Below are 18,782 nucleotides of genomic sequence, written 5' to 3' on the forward strand. Positions count from 1 at the left end.
CTTTCTTTCTTTTTTTTTTTTTGCTGTAACTCAACCAGCATATATATCCTGTAGGCTGCTAAAAGGCTACAGTGTGCAGTAGCTCTCCTTGTGCACTTACCGAATACCCTTCTTCAGCGCACTCTTCGAGGGTGATGAGCACGAATGCCGTCTGCGATGTTGGGTGCTTGAAACTTTGCTGCATGTTTGGAACGGAAAAGTGTGGCGTCAGCCTTCTTTGTCGAGTCACTCTTGGGGCGGTGTAGCGTCCCCTGGCACGTCCCTCAGCGTCTGCGCCCTTTCACATCGATGCGCGGCCGCCCTGGATGCCCTATGCTACGGAGTGCTACCACGCGCTCGCATGTTCGCCCCAAGAGTGAGTGACGCTTTACGTACGCGAAACATATGTCAACCGCCGTATGGCGGCTGATCTGTCATTCACGCGTCGACCGCAGCAAACAGGCCAGGGGGCACGTGCTACGGTAGCTGCACACTTCTGAAAAGGCTCATTGTGTCGCTTCTGGTACGCTTGATAGACAGTACTTTTTAGCAGCAATTTGAAAGACACCTTTTCGTGTGATGTTTGCTACAAAAGAAGTTATAAAATTGTTCTCACTGAACTGACGCTTTCAATGCCAATTTTGACGCGATAACTGTTGCTATATATCCCATTCTCTTCTCGCAATAATGAAATAAGGATGCTTGAAAATTCAATTTTGTGAAAACGCTATTGCAATTTACGGAAGTATGATTTCAGATAAATTTTCAATGTAAGCGTTTTGGGCTGCAATACAACGTAGGGCGCCAACAGATAAGTAGTATTACGGTGGTCAGATCTCTAATGTTCTGAAAGAGTCTTCCAGCCGTGTGATTTGTGAGGATTTCAGATTATGAGTGAATATGTGGATCCTTATACGTTACAATACTTGACTATTGTTTATCCTATTTGATTTCGTTTCGAAGGCGCACAGGCCGCGTCAACCATTACGAACTTTGAAGGCCTGCTCCGGCTGATCGACAGGGCCGAGCGGGCAGCCTGCACGCCGCTGAGGCCCCGGACTGAGTGAACCCGCATCAGGAGACAGCAATAATTTGTTTGTTTTTTTTTTTCAATAAAATTTCTCACCAACTCACTAAGTGACAAGTAAAACAGTATGCAGAAGGTGCCATGTACCTCGACATTCATCTGTATTCCAAAAAAGACAATGAGCAAGTAAATTCTGCTCTTGCAGTGCATTAACTTTTTTCTTGTGTGCCATGTTAACAGAATTTCCGAGCACATTTGCCTGTTTTATTGCTGCGTTCTGCACATTGCAAAAAATGAAAAACGTCTGAGAACAGGTAGATTTATGCGGAAAGGTGGGTTAAACAATTGTGTGGTGAATTGGATATACCAGTGGAGGAAAAATGTAGAACTCACTCAGCAGACTCACAGAAGTTTAGCAGACGTTATTGGCATGAATGTTTGCCTAAATGAGCTGTTTATCCTGCATCTTACCTTTTACGCTTTCTTTTGCAGTTTAAAAGCACCGGGTCCTTATTTTCGTTTTCTTTTTTCTTGGGAGAGATGGGGATATTTATTAAGCGTGAGTTGCTCTAGAATTGTTGCTTATAAAGACTTTTTGGGGGCTAAAGTGCGGAATATAGGGAAGTGGAACGAAAAGAGGAAAGTAAGGTTATAGTATGAAATTGCACGTACCACCAGTGACCGGAGGTAACTGTCAGAAAACGCTCCATTTGCTTGCTGCTGTCTCGTTATATACTGCAGTCCGCTTCGAATGACGTTTTCATCAATCATGATGGATTTTGTAGCTTCGCACAGGTTGTGAATGACGAATGCTGTCAGCCTGCGCAAGGTAGGCCATCATAAGTGAAACGCACGAAACAAGATCGAAACGCTATTTATATATTTTGATATTGAGAAGCGCAACGGGCAGTTTGATGCAAGTGGCTTCGTTACAGGAAAAGAAGCAAGAAATGTAACAGAGACTATGAACTTGAATTTTCGGGAATACGTGTCTTATGAAAAGGAAAGAAACAGATTTGCGTTGCACAGGCTGGAACGAAGTTCGAAAAGGTATACGAAAATTAGCAGCAATATTGTTACCTTGGTTCCCGATATATGCTTCATTGTGGCATGCGATTACAGACCGATATATAGGCCGGAACGAAATAATAGCCTCTGCTATTTTACTGCGGTGTGACATGGGCTGTACAGTGCCGAGTAAGGTTTGCACGAAAAAAACTAGGGCAGTGAAATCGCACCGCGCTAGACTGCGGCTCGCGAACATGCTGATAGGGGCAGTGAAGAGACGCTCCCAGGTTGCTTGCGTAGGGGAGGACAGCAGCAAACAACCTTCATCTAGCGCCCCCGCATCCCCAGCGTCGGAGTGGCGCTGTGCAGAAGACGTCGGCCTCCCTGCGTAGCTGCACCGACATCTTAGTTGTGCCTAATATTGAACGCCTTAATCACATAACGGAAACACGGCGAACCAACTTCGCCAGTTTCTTTTCGCTGGCTCGATTGTTTTCGGCAGCATGCAGACAACACCAGCGTTTCATAATCACAGACTTCCGTCGCACGGCTGAAGCGATTTTCAAAGCACAGATCCGTTCTCGAGTTGAGCGTCGGTCTCGGTGTAACCGGTAGATCGAAAAAAAAAATGGTGATAGCAAAGAGAGCGCGAGGAGGAAAGCGAGAGGGGAGGGCACAGACCTCGTTTACATAAGCCTGACGCTACTGGGTAGAGTTGGGGCGCGGCAGGTATCGGGCTGAGTTGGCCCGACCCGACTGGTCATCTATAGCGTCGATCAAGGAAACCGCGCACCAACGCCCGACGAGGTGGAGAAACGCACAGATGAACAGTCTTTAAAGCGCAAATCTTTCTTGGCTCACGAGTGGCGTGGCCAGATTTCATAGGAAAGAAAGCTGTCTCCACCGGGAATCGAACCACTATCCCTCCGATAACCAGCGAGGCACGCTAACTACTACTCCACGCCGGGATCGGAAGGAACGGGTCGGAATTCTCCATGCCTGTCGAGCCTGTCGTCTCCATGGCAACGTAGCGGGCGCAACATGGGGGAGGCGAATGTTGAAGTTTGGAATGTCGCCAAACCACAGCTCCCAGCTGCCTAGTTGCGAAAAGGTGACCGACACAGTTCATCTCATTTCGCTGATGCAATCAATGCTGCCATGATAAACATGCTGCCATTTTTTATAAAAGCGCGGCGCTTGTGTCCAGCTCGAAGGTGAGATTGAAGACGTGACTTAAAGGAAAGCACTAGAGAGGGCTTGAAATGGAGCAGTATTTCTATACCATCCGTAGATACCCTGAACGACCGTGGTGTCCCCGATGCGTATGCTAACGGCAGTAGTTTATTTACTTCAACGATATAACGTTAGACAGAATGTGAAATTGGGTAAGATGACGGCACAGTGGGGTTCAGTGTTGATGATCATAAAGGCTTTAGCTTGGCGTCTTTTTCTTGGCTCTATTTGAAACAGTGGGTTCATGAAACCTTTGGGCGCAAGCGATGGGAGAAATTGTCATACCCTGGGAAGAGGGCAGCTAGGAAGAACTTTCCGCGCTGGTATCGACTGCGCCATTTCCTCAACTTATTTGCACTTTTTCTAGACGGTTTCGTGCTTTTGTTCACGTTGACATCTTAACTATAAACCTAACATACGGTTAGGCAAAAACGATGGTTTTGTTTCTCCGCTAATTCTTAAAATTTCCTAATACACGCCAAGGTCTTCTTTTCGATTCAGACCCAGTTTCGGGCTGCAAATTCCTCCAAATCGAATGCGGCTGTCGCTTAGCAGCCACCTTCCGCAGCCGGAACGAAAACGCGAACAAAAATTAACTGGAAAGCTCAGCGAGCAGATATAAACTCAAAGTTAGTAGGAGTGCGAGGCACAGGTGTGTATTTTGTGCCCGTGTATTTAATGCATGCTCCCAAAATGAAGGCCTGAGTGCCGGGGACTTCTAAAACTATTATGAACCTGTATTTAAAAGACTCCTCGAGACTGACAGAGGAGATATTACACCGAGTTATAGCGTCCGAGGTGTTGTGGGGGGGCGGCTCTGAATTAATTTCCACCACTTGGGGTTCTTGACATTTGCCTCCGTAGAATGTGGCCTATATAGACTCGTCGCATCCACAGTTTGTACATGCAGGGCTTTTTGCCATGCCTATCATAAAAGAATACGAGTGCCCCATATACAGTGAGGAAAGACAGTGTCTGTGCCGTACGCTGGAGCATCTAGATGAACGCCCGTTGACTGAAATTAAGATTTTAGGTCCCTGGCCATGGCGATCGTCTGCGGTGAAGGCCTCCCAGGCACTGCTCCGCTTTATGAGAAGCACATGCCTGATCGAAAGGCTATGATTTTGCTGTTATGTTACGTGATATGACTGTGACGTGATGTGATGTGGCATGTCTGTGATGGGACTGTACTAACTTCAACCATCCCACTCTCACAAATTTTATATCCGCTCACCCCCTTTCCCCAGTGCAGGGTAGCAAACCGGTTGCTTTTACGGATTAACCTCCCTGCCTTTCCTCCTCCTCCTCCTCCTCCTCCTCCTCCTCCTCCTCCTCCTCCTCCTCCTCCTCCTCCTCCTCCTCCTCCTCCTCCTCCTCCTCCTCCTCCTCCTCCTCCTCCTCCTCCTCCTCCTCCTCCTCCTCCATAGAATGTTTGCTGCGTTACGCGGCAGAAGGCCAAGGCGTCGCGTCTCGCTTCAATTTCGTTTATTTCAGCACACGAGTACAAGCGATTAACAATGACGTGTGATGTGGAGAAGACGACAAAATAAATGCTGGTTAAGGGCTTGTCACGCTAGCACGACACGGCGCCGATTTGGTCTGCCAACAGAGCGTCTTCCTGATGTCTGCGTCTATGTCACACTGCGCCGACGGAAACAGTCGGCCGACAGTCTGTGTCGGCGCCGCGTCGCTCGCAAGACGGCTGTCGGCCGACGGTCGCCCAACTCCTATGTCACACTAGCCAGACAACGTGCGAAACCTCCCCACCGACTAGTACCTCCCATTTCCAGTCACTTCTCGTGCCATTATACAATTCGTTTTCTTAATCTTTTTATTTTTTCTGCCATGCGAGATTCTGCTTTCTACACCTACTCCCGTTTTTATTGTACTTGGTTTGTTCTCATAAAATGAAGGGACGCTTTATTTTTAATCCTATTTCATAAATTCAACCGTACCAAAACAAGCGCTTAATTCACCAGTCGTGATTATGGGCCGAGACTGAATACTGCCCAGTATTGTACGGCTGTGGTTACCGAATCAAAACGGCAGTGTTGAAAAATAAAAGCTTTCCGCGGCGAATAAGAGACAGTATATTAAAAGCATAAAAAAAGAAAAAAAAACCTCTACCCGTGGATCGAACGTACGACCTCGTGTACGATAGCTAGCTGCGCTAACCACTGCACGACAAAATTTAGGCCTAACCGGTGCTTTCAGAGATTGAGGTATGCTTTTAGCTGATATGCTGTTTTGTAGTGTGAAAGGCGCGAAGGCAGTAGTAGCGTTTACCGCTTAACTGACTGTCCAGCTGGCTGAGAGTAAACTTCACATACTTTGAATCATGCCGTGTAGTGCGTAAAACCTTCGGCGGATTTCGTAAAACCTTAGGCGTATTTCACAGGGCCGGCCGCGGGACCACAGCTGCTGTTGGTTCTGTTGTAAAGTTTTGAACGCAAGTTCTGCGCTTTTTTGCGCACACAATTCCTGAAACATATTGAATTATGGAACAAACATTTATTGCGTGATGCGTAACGTAGCGTTGAAATTGGCTTGCGAAGTAGCTACTAGGCATTATGACATGTAAACACAACGATCGAAGTGTGCAAGAGGGTCGGCATCTCTGCTGGCTTCAGGAAAATAATCGCTTCTTTTCATCATTTCTTTGTAACGTACTATGTTCATTTTGCACTAATCTGTGCAGTTCGGAAACGCGGAAAGATTGCTCACGGTCCCGATGCGCGCCGCAAATCTATGTGCCCCGAATTCACTCGTCCCGAAAAGAAAACGCTGCCGTTGATATTCCACACGCATTCGGCGGCCCCGGGTATTTTGGCGGCTTCGCTCGCGTTTTGGTCTGGGATTATGCATTGATACTACTTTTTTATGTATATTAGTGCTGAAAGGTGTTCACCGTCGACGTGGTGTACTGAGTCGGCTTTGCGTTTCGAGAAAGTTTTTGCTCAGCGGCCGATCTCGGGAAGACTCGGTCACCGACAGTCGGCAGACTGGTTTTGTCGGTGTCCCCGGCCTCAAAGACTGTCACACTGGGAAGACATTTGGTTTTCGGTCGTGTTGGTGTCGTCGTCGGCCTAGTGTGACAGCTTGGTCGGCCCAGACACGGTCGGCCGACGAGTTGGCCGACCGTCGGTGTCGTTGTCGGGTCTGCGTCGGCGTCGTGTCGCGATAGTGTGACAGGCCATTTACGACGCAGAGTGACGAACCTCTGACAACTGCGCTCCGCTGCTCAAGTCGCCAAACAGAACAGCAAAACATCAGCATATTTTAACTTATTGGATACATGTCGTGACACCGAAGTTTAAAAAAAAATGTAACCCAAGTCGAACGTTATAGTGAATTGAAAAAAAAAAAAAAAAAAAAAATAAACGCCTTTAACCGACATAAATGCATTAATAAATAAGAAACATCCAGTCCGCTATGTGCCAAGAAGGAATGGATTTCGCTTCATAAAGGGTGCTTGTGCCAACGGCGAAAGGAACTGAAGAGAAATACATTCATGCAGTTCGCAAAAGTGACGAACATAGGGGGATGTATTTTTTTCTGCATATTGGGGGGAAGGAGAGGCGCAAATACTGAATAATAATTTTGAAACACAAATTTTAGTTTAAGGTGTCTCAATGAATCAGTGTCGGAAGTTCTTTCGGAATAACAAAATTGTTTTTCACACAAGAGCCCGAAGAATGTCTCAGTATGAAATACTTGCCGGTAACTGCGCGTACCCCTGAATGAAAGAGACAGAAGCGAGAATTGGAGTGAAGCGCAGGTGCTTTTAATTTGTTACTAAGAGTCGTTCGATCGCAGGTAGCGCTCCTACAAACGGTTGCCTCTCTGGCGCAATTTTTACAACCTTTGATAAGATTTCGATTGCTCCGTTACTCGAATAGCTTTGCTTTTAATGAAAATCAATAGCAGGAAGAATGTGTGTATGCTAATATTCAACAGTCATTTCCGATTTTGATCATTCCGCTTTCTTTTTGTAGCGAATGTACTGGGTAGCATAAGTCATATTTGGTGAGGCGAGATGTATAATTCTGGTCTCCGAGGCAACGTCACTCAAAATACATGCGAATTCGGCTCAAGGACGCTCTTTCCACATTGTACGGTCGAGCGCGATTGGAAGGTTGTAACGTTTGTTCCCGCAAACTGGCCAGAACGGTTTTCCTCGTGCGGCGGTCATTTCATCCGCAACAATAAAATGGTTGAGGTTTAACCCTGCTCAATCTAGTCTTCCGCAGCGGAAGAGTCGTTTTGTTTGGTTTTGCTTTGGTTAGGCTTAGCTTTAAACATGGGCATATATGGTTTTGCAGCGAATAAATTAGTCAAGGACGCCGTAAAATACAAGGTGGAACACGTGATGCTGCATCTGCTGTCAAAGGTGAAATGTCAGAGGTCAAAGGTCAAGTGTTGGTACATTGTAGGTGGTACCAAGGTTAAGCTATATGTAGCCACATTGTGGCCTCTGGCTTGTTGTAATTCGAGAGGCCTATCGCGTTGACCTTGGCTGATACATAGCGTAGTGTGAAGCTTTCGATTAAAAAAAAAAAAAAAGGCGGGGAATGATAGAGGGATATTTCCGCTAGCTAACCTTGTGCACTCGTTTCAGCGTTCTTGCAAAAACAAACCGTGTTACGTTAATTCAATCCGACTAGGTTAGCCCTGGAGGGATCACGTTCGAATCGAATTAGACTGTACAGGCTTTGAAAGACGCCTTTGAGGTTGTCCCTTCTTTACCTATGTCTTTCTTTTATACCTCAATAACAAGTATTTTTTGATATCCGAAGTGATGCTTCTAAATTGTGGCATCGTGATTAGAAGGCCGTGGACCGTTAGGAGAAACGCTAAGTGCGCAGTTCTCGAGAGAGGATAGAAATCAAAGGTTCGTGTGTACGTATCCGTTAGTGCACGTAAAAACAGTCCTTGTTGTGGAGCCCAAGCCCAGAAAATCTGAGCAAATGATTTTAAATTTCGCCGTTACCCCGACGTGGCGCGCGGTCCTGAATATCCAAAATTCCTGTGGAAGTTTTGACTGTTCGGTACATCGCAATGATATTCGCTGGTGGTCAGAACCGGCAAGTTCGAATGCAGGAGGGACCTTGTAAATCAGACTTTACGGTGCTTGCAAGAGTAGGCGATTGTTCTCAACACGGCCGCGCGGCATCTTCCTGGACTCAGTAACTTTTTACAATCACTGGTGAAAATATTCCCACTGAGTTACGCGCTGTTCGCTAGCAGCAGCACCATCGTCCGGCAGATGGCGCTAGCTTGTGGAGGAGTCTGCAGATTTCGTATATGCTACTATAATCTAGGAATAAGAAAACAGCAGGAATGTAAGGAATCTGGGCATCTGAGACACTAAAGCCTAATGCCTTTTTTCTGGCCTGAAACTGACCGGTCGCGTTGACTGGAACTGCTTATATAGGTTTAGTTTTGTTTATGGGGTTTAGCGTCTGAAAGCGAATCAGGCTATGAGAGGCACCGGAAATTTTGACCATCTGGGGTTCCATAACTCGTGCACTGGCATCGCACAGTACACGGGCACCTTGCTTTTCGCCTCCATCGAAAAGTGGCTGCCGCGGCCGGAAGGCGACTCTTTATGAACACTCCTGTTACCTACAACCTTTCTTGAAAGATGTGTTCAAAGAATAGCTGGAAAAACTAAGGCGCTTCCCAGAATATTCTCTCTTTTATACCTATTCGCATACAAGTGTATGTTAAGTTGCAGCTACTGGTGCGCACAAAGAAGTGCTGGAAAACCGATGCGCATGTTGTGGACATTCATCTGAAATTCGATGTAAGTGCATTTTTCAGCCGATGCGACGGTACTACAGTAGCCGTATAAACCAAGAAAGGTGAGCGGAACAGGCCTCTCTTCTTTTACCTATCGTTTATAGCTTGCCCAGTGTTGTTTGCTCCTGACTGATGGCATATTGGATAAACTGTTGCTAATTTTCACTCACACAAGTCGATTAATAATGACAATCCTATGTTTCAGCAAACCCATATAGAGCTAGAACTATAGTCATTTGTAATTCCTTAAACGAAGCTTCTACACCGGCGTCCGAAGGTTGAAAACAATAGTCTCTTTTTTCGGATAACTGTTGTACATGTGATCCTTACCATAAACTTGGTGCACCTCCTTTGAAAATGCTGAAATAACCCTCTGGGTTCCTGTAGTTCAGTATTTGGTTGTAGCCTGAAAAAATCGCACAAACACATTAATAAAGAAATAATTACTCACTACAATTCATCCCAAACCAGCCGATAGCTATAAAGAAAATTCGTCTTGGTCCTAGGTCCCTCTTTCTCTTTCTCTCTCTCTCTCAAACACACCACGCGCGCGCGCACACACACACACACACACACACACACACACACACACACACACACACACACACACACACACACACACACACACACACACACACACACACACACACACACACACACACACACACACACACACACACACACACACACACACACACACACACACACACACACACACACACACACACACACACACACACACACACACACACACACACACACACACACACACACACACACACACACACACACACACACACACACACACACACACACCGAAAATGAAAAACAACCATGCGTCGCCGATGGAATCCGAACCCACGACTTCTGAATTTCACGTCTGGTGCTCCGCCAACCGATTACCTTCTACGTGGCACCCGTGGTAATAAACGGCAAACTATCTTCTCCGCTATTGACGATGGTGGCACTGATGAACACCCTCAGATTTAGGTTACACGCAGAATGCCTAGGAAAGAAGAGGATTGAACGGCTGTTGCCGTAGCTCAGATGAGCACGGATGCGAAAGTAGGTCGTGGGTTAAGATCCAGAGGCGGCACATGGTTGTATTTTTACTTTCTAATCATTTTTCACATATAAAATGATTATATTAGAAATTGCTAAAGAGAGGAACATCAAAAGAGAAAGGCTATTTTCTGGCACAAGCTATCGACTGCACCGGACATAGTCTACTCCAAAAACATTTATTATACGAATACTCTATAACTGATTCTCACTAATTACCTTCTAAATTAACCCAGTCCGGTGGCTAGTGAAGCCACGGAAAAGAGGATGCCATATCAGGTAGTGAAGAAAAAAAAAGAATATTTTCTGGAGGCTTGCAGCGCGAGATCCGGAGCTCGTTTCTGCACAAAACCTAAACTGAGCCCAGTATGAGCAGGAAGCTCGGTGGAAACGTGACGTCAGCTCATGATGCATTGCAGCGACTATACGGCCCCCTATTCGAACTGCATGCGCTATTGTGCCACGTCATGTACATTCATTTGCTTGCAGCTTGGTGCAAGGAAAGAGAGATACAACTGCCTACTTCGTGGTCTTTAATTCTTCGAGGAGCAGCGCAATATAGCATGCATGACACGGCATAATGATGCACGTCATTGCTATAGATTAACCACGAAGACACGAAAGCTTGATTTGTAATTATAAGAACACACTGCTTCTTCCAAATGACAATTCTTTCCATTTCGCTCAGTCTTAATTTTGCTGGCCATTTGAGCATCACCAACCATTTGCTACGAAATGGAAGTGAGGTGTCTAAAGCACAACGCACGTGCATCAGAAGGAACTACAGTGAATTTTTTTGTGGCAATTTTGCAGCAGTTTGTGGCACCAGAGTGATTAATGTTACTGTTTGACAAAAAATTCGTTATATTCGTTTCTTCTCAGTGCAGCATTCGTATTTTCTTACGCTGTGCCTTTGAACGAGGCATTTTACACTGATCAGAGGGATCACGGCCATTTTATTCTGCGGAGGTGTTTTCCGAGAGTATGCCTCCACGCAGGGCCATCCAGCTGTGACAAAAGATGCACGGACATTGAAAACTCAGAGACGATGCAATTGAACCACCCATAAGGATTGTGAGCTTTACGTTCGTTTCTACCCACAATGTTACTCAGCCTGTAGTGGACGCGTTGAAGACAAGCGAAGGTTTTGTGACTATGAGGAGTGTGCAAGGCTCCTTGCATGGGTGTTCTTCACCCGCACTGGAAAAACATCACAGCTGCCTGGCGCTGCACCAAGTATACAAAGCTCGCTGACTAAAATATAGCGATAGGCACCACAGCGCCAAGCAACGCTTCAGCTGAGACAAGACTGGGAGTAAAGCGATTACCTTCTCTAACATACTGAAGAGCGTTGATTTCATCAGCTACGCTGATACGTTTAGTAGTCTTGAAGAACTCGTAGGCGTAGAGCACCGGCGCCAACCTGGCCATGGTCTGCTCGCCACAGTGCCATGGTAAAATGATGGCTTTGTCGGGATTCTTGATTACAGATTCGAGAATGGCGGTGCCTCCGTCTCCTGCGCCGTAGAAGAACAATGAATATACTGAATTGTAGAGGTGCCATTGCCAGGCGGCAGGAATTAGTCGTCGTGGACGCCTTATCGACTTACCATGGTGATACTGTTTTTATGCCTTACACTAGTATGCCACATACCATAAATTATTCCAAGCGCGTCGAATATTATTTTTTTTTTGCATCTATGACACAAACCTGAAAACATTAAGTGATACCCGCGTTCTACAAGTGTTCTCAGCGGCATGTTACCTAAAGCAGCTCGCAGTGAAACGAATCTGACGCCTGTGTATTTTTTTTTTTCGTGAAGCCATTATATTAAAGCACTCTCGAGGTCGAGGACATAGGTAGCGTTTCTAAATTCCCGCAGCGCTGGTGTGACGGAGAAAGTAGGCGTGAACAAAATTTTTACAAATAAATGTGCATCAAACACACTTTATACAAGCAGAATGAGTTTGAATTAAACCTTAAACGTAAAATCAAGCAAGAGGGGGAAATTCATACTATAGCTTTCGCTTCACAAGTGAACGAAACGAAAATTAAATATATTATAAGAACAGCAGGGTTGATCTGTTTGCCAGGCGACGAGTACAGCCTCTGAATGATTTCGCGCCAGCACAGCGACAATTTGTTCAGTCAGTGCCTAAAATACAGTACGAACCGACGAATTGGACCGATGGCGAGAGTGTAGAACGCATCCATTACAGTCATTGTAGAGCGGTCAAGCTTTCAATCTTCGCCTCTGGTCTTTGAAAATTCTGATTCTTACTTAAAGTAAGCAATGATTCTTAGTAAAACTGACTGATCAGAAGAAATGTTCCTGCCTTGTTACAGACTCTGCAGATCTGATGGGTCGGTCTATGTGGGGAACACGCTGTACCTCCCTGGTAGTAAATGACGTAGCGGGGGAGGATGGGATCCTGGAAGGCTTGCACTGCAGTGCGAGACATTGCTTGAATGATCCTAACCTTCTGGATGCGCAGTCGACATTCTATTCCTCAACAGGCCAGTGAAATCCAAAAGCAACTGCAGAAACAGCCAACACCAAGCACGCTGCTGTATCGTGAACGAGGCACGTGCCAAGCCCGGCGCGACCGTGCGTCATCATTGCCACGTTCAAGATTAGCGTCTTGGTCGGCCACGCCTCCCTCGGCTATAAACGCGCTGTGCATTCTCAATTAATGCCTTTCGTTCACTGACCCGTCTCGACTGGAACATGGTGTCATAACTGGAATGAGACCCCGTCGGTAGACTGCCGGTACAGAAGACTGAAACGCGCGGTGAAACGTGCGGTGCGCGATGGAACAACTGCTGAAGCTTCCAAAACTACTTCTATTGTCGGGAAATATTGCCAAGAAATGGGAACTGTTCAATCAGAAAATTGAGCTTTTTCTGCAAGCAACGGAATCTTCAAAAGAACCCAGATCTGAAGCTGCCAAAACAGCAGTGCCATTCAGCACTTCCGGAGACGGCGCAATGAAGGAGCCCACGGAGCCGTCGGGCTCACAGCCTCTCTCTCTCTCTCTCTCTCTCTCTCTATATATATATATATATATATATATATATATATATATATATATATATATATATATATATATATACAGTATTGTAAAGGAGAACAAGCAGAGACACGGCCGTTCTTTCGAAAGCCCTGCTTTATCCTCTCTTCATCCTCGTCTTCTCCTGTTTCGCTCCTGCACACTTCACTTCGTCGTCGGCTAAGCACATCACACTCGGCCACGACTGAGGTCCTTAAATGCATCACCCCCACATCGCTGCTGTCGCATCTGTAGCACATGACGGTTTCTTTTTTTTCCGAGCTGTCCTTTTGCGGAGCCATGAAGATGATCGCATCGATAATCTTTGCACATGTCTGATCCACTTAGTGGCAAGTTGCTCTCTGGTAGAGATTCGTTGGGTCGTTGCCACTTGGGCGTTCCTCCAAGGCCTTGTTGAGAGTCAAGTACCTCAAAGTTTCTCCTGTGCCAGCTACTTGGTGCTGGCTTGCTCTCCTTTTGCGGTATTCGATAGTTTTTCCTTATCTGTAACTGCACTCGTGATGCATCCATAGTGCTGACGGAAATGGAAAAAGCTGCACCGAAATGCTTGTTCCTGCTGCCACCGCTTACACCGGAAGCACCGTGCCGTGCACAGCTTTGCTGCGTACACCGGTAGGTGCGGTCTCGTTCTTTTCCAATGAACTGGCGACGTTTCTGCTCCGACTTTACGTCTAGCACACTGACATTGGCAGCAGTAAGGCCTTTTTCTCCTGGAATCACCTCATATTGAACCTCCTGCCCTTTCCGGATGCGGCGAAGTTTACCCGAGTGTTGGAACGCAGTGCGGTGGACAAAAATGTCTTCGCCAGTGTAAGCGCGGTTGATGAAGCCGTAGCCGCCGATCACATCAAACCACTTCACTGTCCCACTCATCCTCCATCGGGAAACAGAAGCTTCCTTCTCGTGCTGCACCTTTTCCTGTTGTTGTTGCATGCGATTAGCCTCACCTTCAGGATGCTTGTCCACAGATGGGCTAGAGGCGGTCCGGCATGGGCGGAGCTGCACTTCGTCGCTTTGGATGGATAGAGCCATGCATGGACGGGTAGCATGCTGAAGTGCTGCTGATGTCTCGGCAGCAGCAAGGACCCCGCGACGACTGGCTGTGTCATGCAAGGCGGCCACCCGGTGGACAAACATGGAGAGGCTGTCCGTGTCCAGTGTGGACATAATCAATGCGTGGGTGTCATCGTGAAGCCCGTCGACGATTTACTGTTTGGCTGCGGACGTGGGCCACTCGATGTTGCAGGCCTGAAGAAGACGGACCTTATCATAAATGTAAAGGGTAACGTCTTCACCTGGAGCCTGGCGCCGCGCTCTCATCGTCGTGAGTTTGGCGTCGTGCGTACTGGCCAGAGGCGTAAACGCAGCTAGGAGGGCAGAGGTCCAGGCCGTCCAAGTGGTGTAGCGGCGGCCTTCGTACTGGTGCCAGGCGCGGGCGGCACCACAGAGATGGTCTTCCGCGACGGCGAGCGTGGTGGCTGGGGACCAGACGGAACGCCGGGCAGCAGCGTCGACAAGTTCGACCCATGCTTCGGCGTCATCAGAGAAGCCACGGAACTCCGGAAGCGGTACCAGTGGTACTGGGCACCCAGAGGACATCGAGACGCGGCCAAGCGCTGCGGCGAAAGTGGCGGTACCTCCCGGAGGGTAGTGAGCACATCGGGAAGGAGGGCCGCCAGAGCCGAATCCGCCGAGGAGGCATGGACGCCGTTCTCGGTCGGAATAGAAGTTCCGGGCGCCGAGTGTGCCGGTCGTGCGACTGCCCGGCCGCTTTGGAGGAGGAGCGGCTCGGGGAGGTCCGGGTCGGGCCCGAAGTTGGTCGACTGCGCCATTGTAAAGGAGAACAAGCAGAGACACGGCCGTTCTTTCGAACGCCCTGCTTTATCCTCTCTTCATCCTCGTCTTCTCCTGTTCTTCTTCTTCTTCTTCTCCCTCGTTGTAATGGCACATACCCACAGTGGGGGATTGGCCAGAATTCGTTGTAGGTGACATACTATTTTTGTTAATGTCGATTTGACTATATGATATAAATAACCTAATAATTAGGAGCTAGTCTTGCTGAAATAACTTGAAATTATATATATATATATATATAGTATTGTAAAGGAGAACAAGCAGAGACACGGCCGTTCTTTCGAACGCCCTGCTTTATCCTCTCTTCATCCTCGTCTTCTCCTGTTTCGCTCCTGCACACTTCACTTCGTTGTCAGGTAAGCACATCACAATATATATATATATATATATATATATATATATATATATATATATATATATATATATATATATATATATATATATGGTGCGAAAACGAGCATCAGTCACCTACAATTCCGATCTAAAAGCCGACAGGAGGTCCACTAGTACGGTTGCCGTCAGCGGCTACGAGTCAGTGACGAGCGAACACTGATGGCCACTTCCACTAATCGGTAACAAGACCACATCAAATTCTGTTGGTTCAACTGTCGGTCCTTGGTACACGCGATACATTAGTGGTGCGGGCAGTCTGACTGTGGACTCCATCATACATTATGTCGGTCCTTGGAAAGAAAGAAAAAAACAGCTCCCTGCAGCTTTTTATTCATCATTATCATCATCATCATCATCATCATCGTCATCATCATTATCAGCCTGATTATAACCACTGCAGGGCGAAGGCCTCTCCCATATTTCTCCACTTAACCCGGTTCTGTGCTAGCTGCATCCACTTGACCCCTGCGAACTTCTTAATCTCATCCGCCCACCTAATTTTCTGCCGCCCCCTGCTACGCTTTCCTTCTCTTGGAATCCAGTTTGTTACCCTCAGCGACCATCGGTTATCCTCTCTTCGCACTACATGTCCTGCCCATGTCCATTTCTTCTTCTTAATTTCTACTAGAATGTCGGTAACTTGAGTTATTTCTCTGACCCACTCTGCACGCTTTCTATCTCTTAATGTTACCCCTACCATTTTTCGTTTCATAGCCCTCTGGGTTGTCCTCAACTTAAGTAGAAATCTCTTGGTTAGCCTCCACGTTTCAGCCCCATAGGTGAGTACAGGCGAGATGCAACTGTTGTATACTTTCCTCTTGAGCGATACCGGTAAGCTGATAGTCATAATCTGCGAGTGCTTGCCAAATGCGCTCCATCCGAATCGTATTCTTCTAGTTATTTCCTTTTATTCAAATCAACCCATAACTTCAGACGTCTTCTCCCTCCAAGGAACGGAAGGCGCGCCTTATGTCAAGGGATACCTTGCATATATTCACGACATCGCGCCTAAAATGGCTACTACTGGCCCCCACTCTAGTAGTCGTATAACACCATCTCTCCGTTCGCGAGATAAATGAGGCCCTCACCTGGATCATCTCGCAAAAAAAGAAGGAAGCACACCGTGTTCATTCTAAACCTCTACAGTCCTCCGATCAACGCATGGGAATATTTCAAGCTAAATTTACTGGAGCGCCACACGTGTAGCGATACAGAACCCCCTAATTATTATGGAAGACTTTAACGTTGTTCACTCGGCATGGGGCTAACATAAGGGCGCCCCAAAGGGAACCAATTTGTTGGAAGTGGCTTAGCAGCTAGACCTCTGCCTAATGGCGGGCGACTCTTCCCCTCTAGAATAGGAAACAATTAAAGCAGAGACGCCTGCCCATACCTAGCGTTCACCAAAAACATAAGCCACGGCACCTGGACTAATCGGGACGAATAAACTCTGGGCAGCGACCACGAACTTATTATCTTATCCCTAACGACAGCACGCATCAAGAGCAATATTGGCTTTACCGAAATAACGGACTGAGATGAATATTAAGCCATCAAACGACGGTTTCACAACAATTGAAGTTTAGGTTCAGAACATAAGAGATGCTCACGCAAAAATAACCATCACCATCCAAACAACTACAGAACCACAAGAAGCAGACAGACATCCAAATTTATGGGCAATCCAAAAACGCCTAACAAAAGGATTGAAACGACAAATATTAGAAAAAAAAATGAGCAGAGGTTACGGCAGAAGCCAAGGTGTATGCCATAAAGCACTCGAAGCAAAACTGGGTAGAATTCTGCAACACACTTAAAGGTGCCCTGAGTACGGGCAAAACATTGCCAGCTCTAAGAGCCCTCCAAATTCAAATCAGCCAAAAGAAGAACCCTCCATTCCATAGCCTACATCGGGCACGGACGCAGACTTCATCACTGCCATGTAGAAGAAATACATTGGAGATGCTTCCCCGGAATGCGAAACTCTATATTAGGGCCAATGAAACACCTCCCTTAATTCCCCCATACCACTGCCACAGGTCTACGCTGCAGCCCTATGTCAACAAGAAACACTGTGCCAGGAGGAGTCAAGAATACCAACGCCATGATCAGGAATTTAAGCCCCAATCACTTGAAGGACCTAATTGAATGCACCAATGAAGAATTGTGGGAGAAGGGCAGGTCCCGTCCGCTTGCAAACATGCGGGCATCATTACTACACTGAAAACTGCACAGCCACCGGCTATAGAAAGCCTTCATCCAATCTCCTTCACTTCTTGTCTCGTCAAAATGACATGTGACACGCTCCCCCTCTCTTGCGGTACATCTGCGGCCGCTCCGCCTCGTTGTTAGCTAAAACGCGTGAAGCGCGCGTAAAATTGCAAACTGTGAATTGCTTTACAGAAGAGGAAAGACGCAATTTTTGTCACATTTCTCCGCGGACACCTGAAAGTAGGAGTGAAAGCGGAAAGAGAACAAAAAAAAAAAAAAATATCGTATTGGAGGGCTCCGTTATAATTTCGATCACCTGGGGATCTTTAACGTGCACCGACATCGCACTACACACGGACGCCTCTCCGTTTTGGCTCCATTGAAAAACAGCCATCGGCGGCCTCTTTCGACAGTCGGGTTCAGCTTCGAACCCTTCCGTAGGCGACTGCGTTTCGATAGAGGCGCAGCGGACAGGCGTCCCTCTGCGATGCGATGTCAGTACACGTTAAAGATCCCTATCACTGCCACCCGGCTAGCCGAAGTAGTGTGGTCAATTTATTATGCGAGCTCGTTCATTATGCGAGTAAATACTGTGCTGTACTTATGGCCACCAGTCTTCTCTTTGTTTTTGCACAATAGCATTTCGACTGCTGAGAACTGATTTTCTGGTCAGAACAAGTAAGCTTGTAAAATATATAGGTACCCTCATTTGGGCTTGAAGCGGTTTCTGTGGCCCATTTATGCAGAGTACCTAATGAAGAAAACCAAGGCAGGCTAGTCTTGTATTTCGAAGATATTCAGATAAAGTCATGTGTGATGCCCTTGCGTCTAATACAATAAAAAAAAAAAGGCATGGATTGAACTAAAGTTTTAAAGCTTATGTAAGGTCCGGAATTTTATCCTTTAGTCACCTCGGGCGCAATAAATTGTGCACACTGGAACTTAAGAAATGGAATTTCTTGTCTTTAAGCGTCATGAAGGAAATTCCACATACTCATATGTAAACACTCAAGGAAGCGTCACCTGACATGTCGCTATCAGTGAATATTCAATAAGTTTCAGTTATGCTCGAGCATATTTTTGTGGTCGCTAGCGAAACGCTACGTTCTTCTTTGCGTTGCTGGCTATTATTCAGTTACAG

The 18,782-nt window shown here is 46.7% G+C and overlaps 1 protein-coding gene across 1 annotated transcript in view; it reads right to left on the minus strand.

The window, feature by feature from the left end:
* The window catches only part of LOC146205541 (complement C3-like), a 130,135-nt gene that overhangs the window by 39,198 nt on the left and 72,155 nt on the right, over positions 1-18,782 (minus strand). The window contains exons 23-26 of the mRNA XM_084590252.1: positions 11,440-11,628; positions 9,380-9,455; positions 1,679-1,826; positions 101-178 (exon numbers count right to left, since the gene is read on the minus strand). Coding sequence (XP_084446378.1) covers positions 101-178; positions 1,679-1,826; positions 9,380-9,455; positions 11,440-11,628 — 491 coding nt within the window. The remainder of the gene's footprint in view (positions 1-100; positions 179-1,678; positions 1,827-9,379; positions 9,456-11,439; positions 11,629-18,782) is intronic.

This window comes from Amblyomma maculatum, chromosome 1 (genome assembly GCF_055883805.1).
Source record: "Amblyomma maculatum isolate TAMU_Amacu chromosome 1, ASM5588380v1, whole genome shotgun sequence".
Taxonomy (NCBI): Eukaryota; Metazoa; Arthropoda; class Arachnida; order Ixodida; family Ixodidae; genus Amblyomma; species Amblyomma maculatum.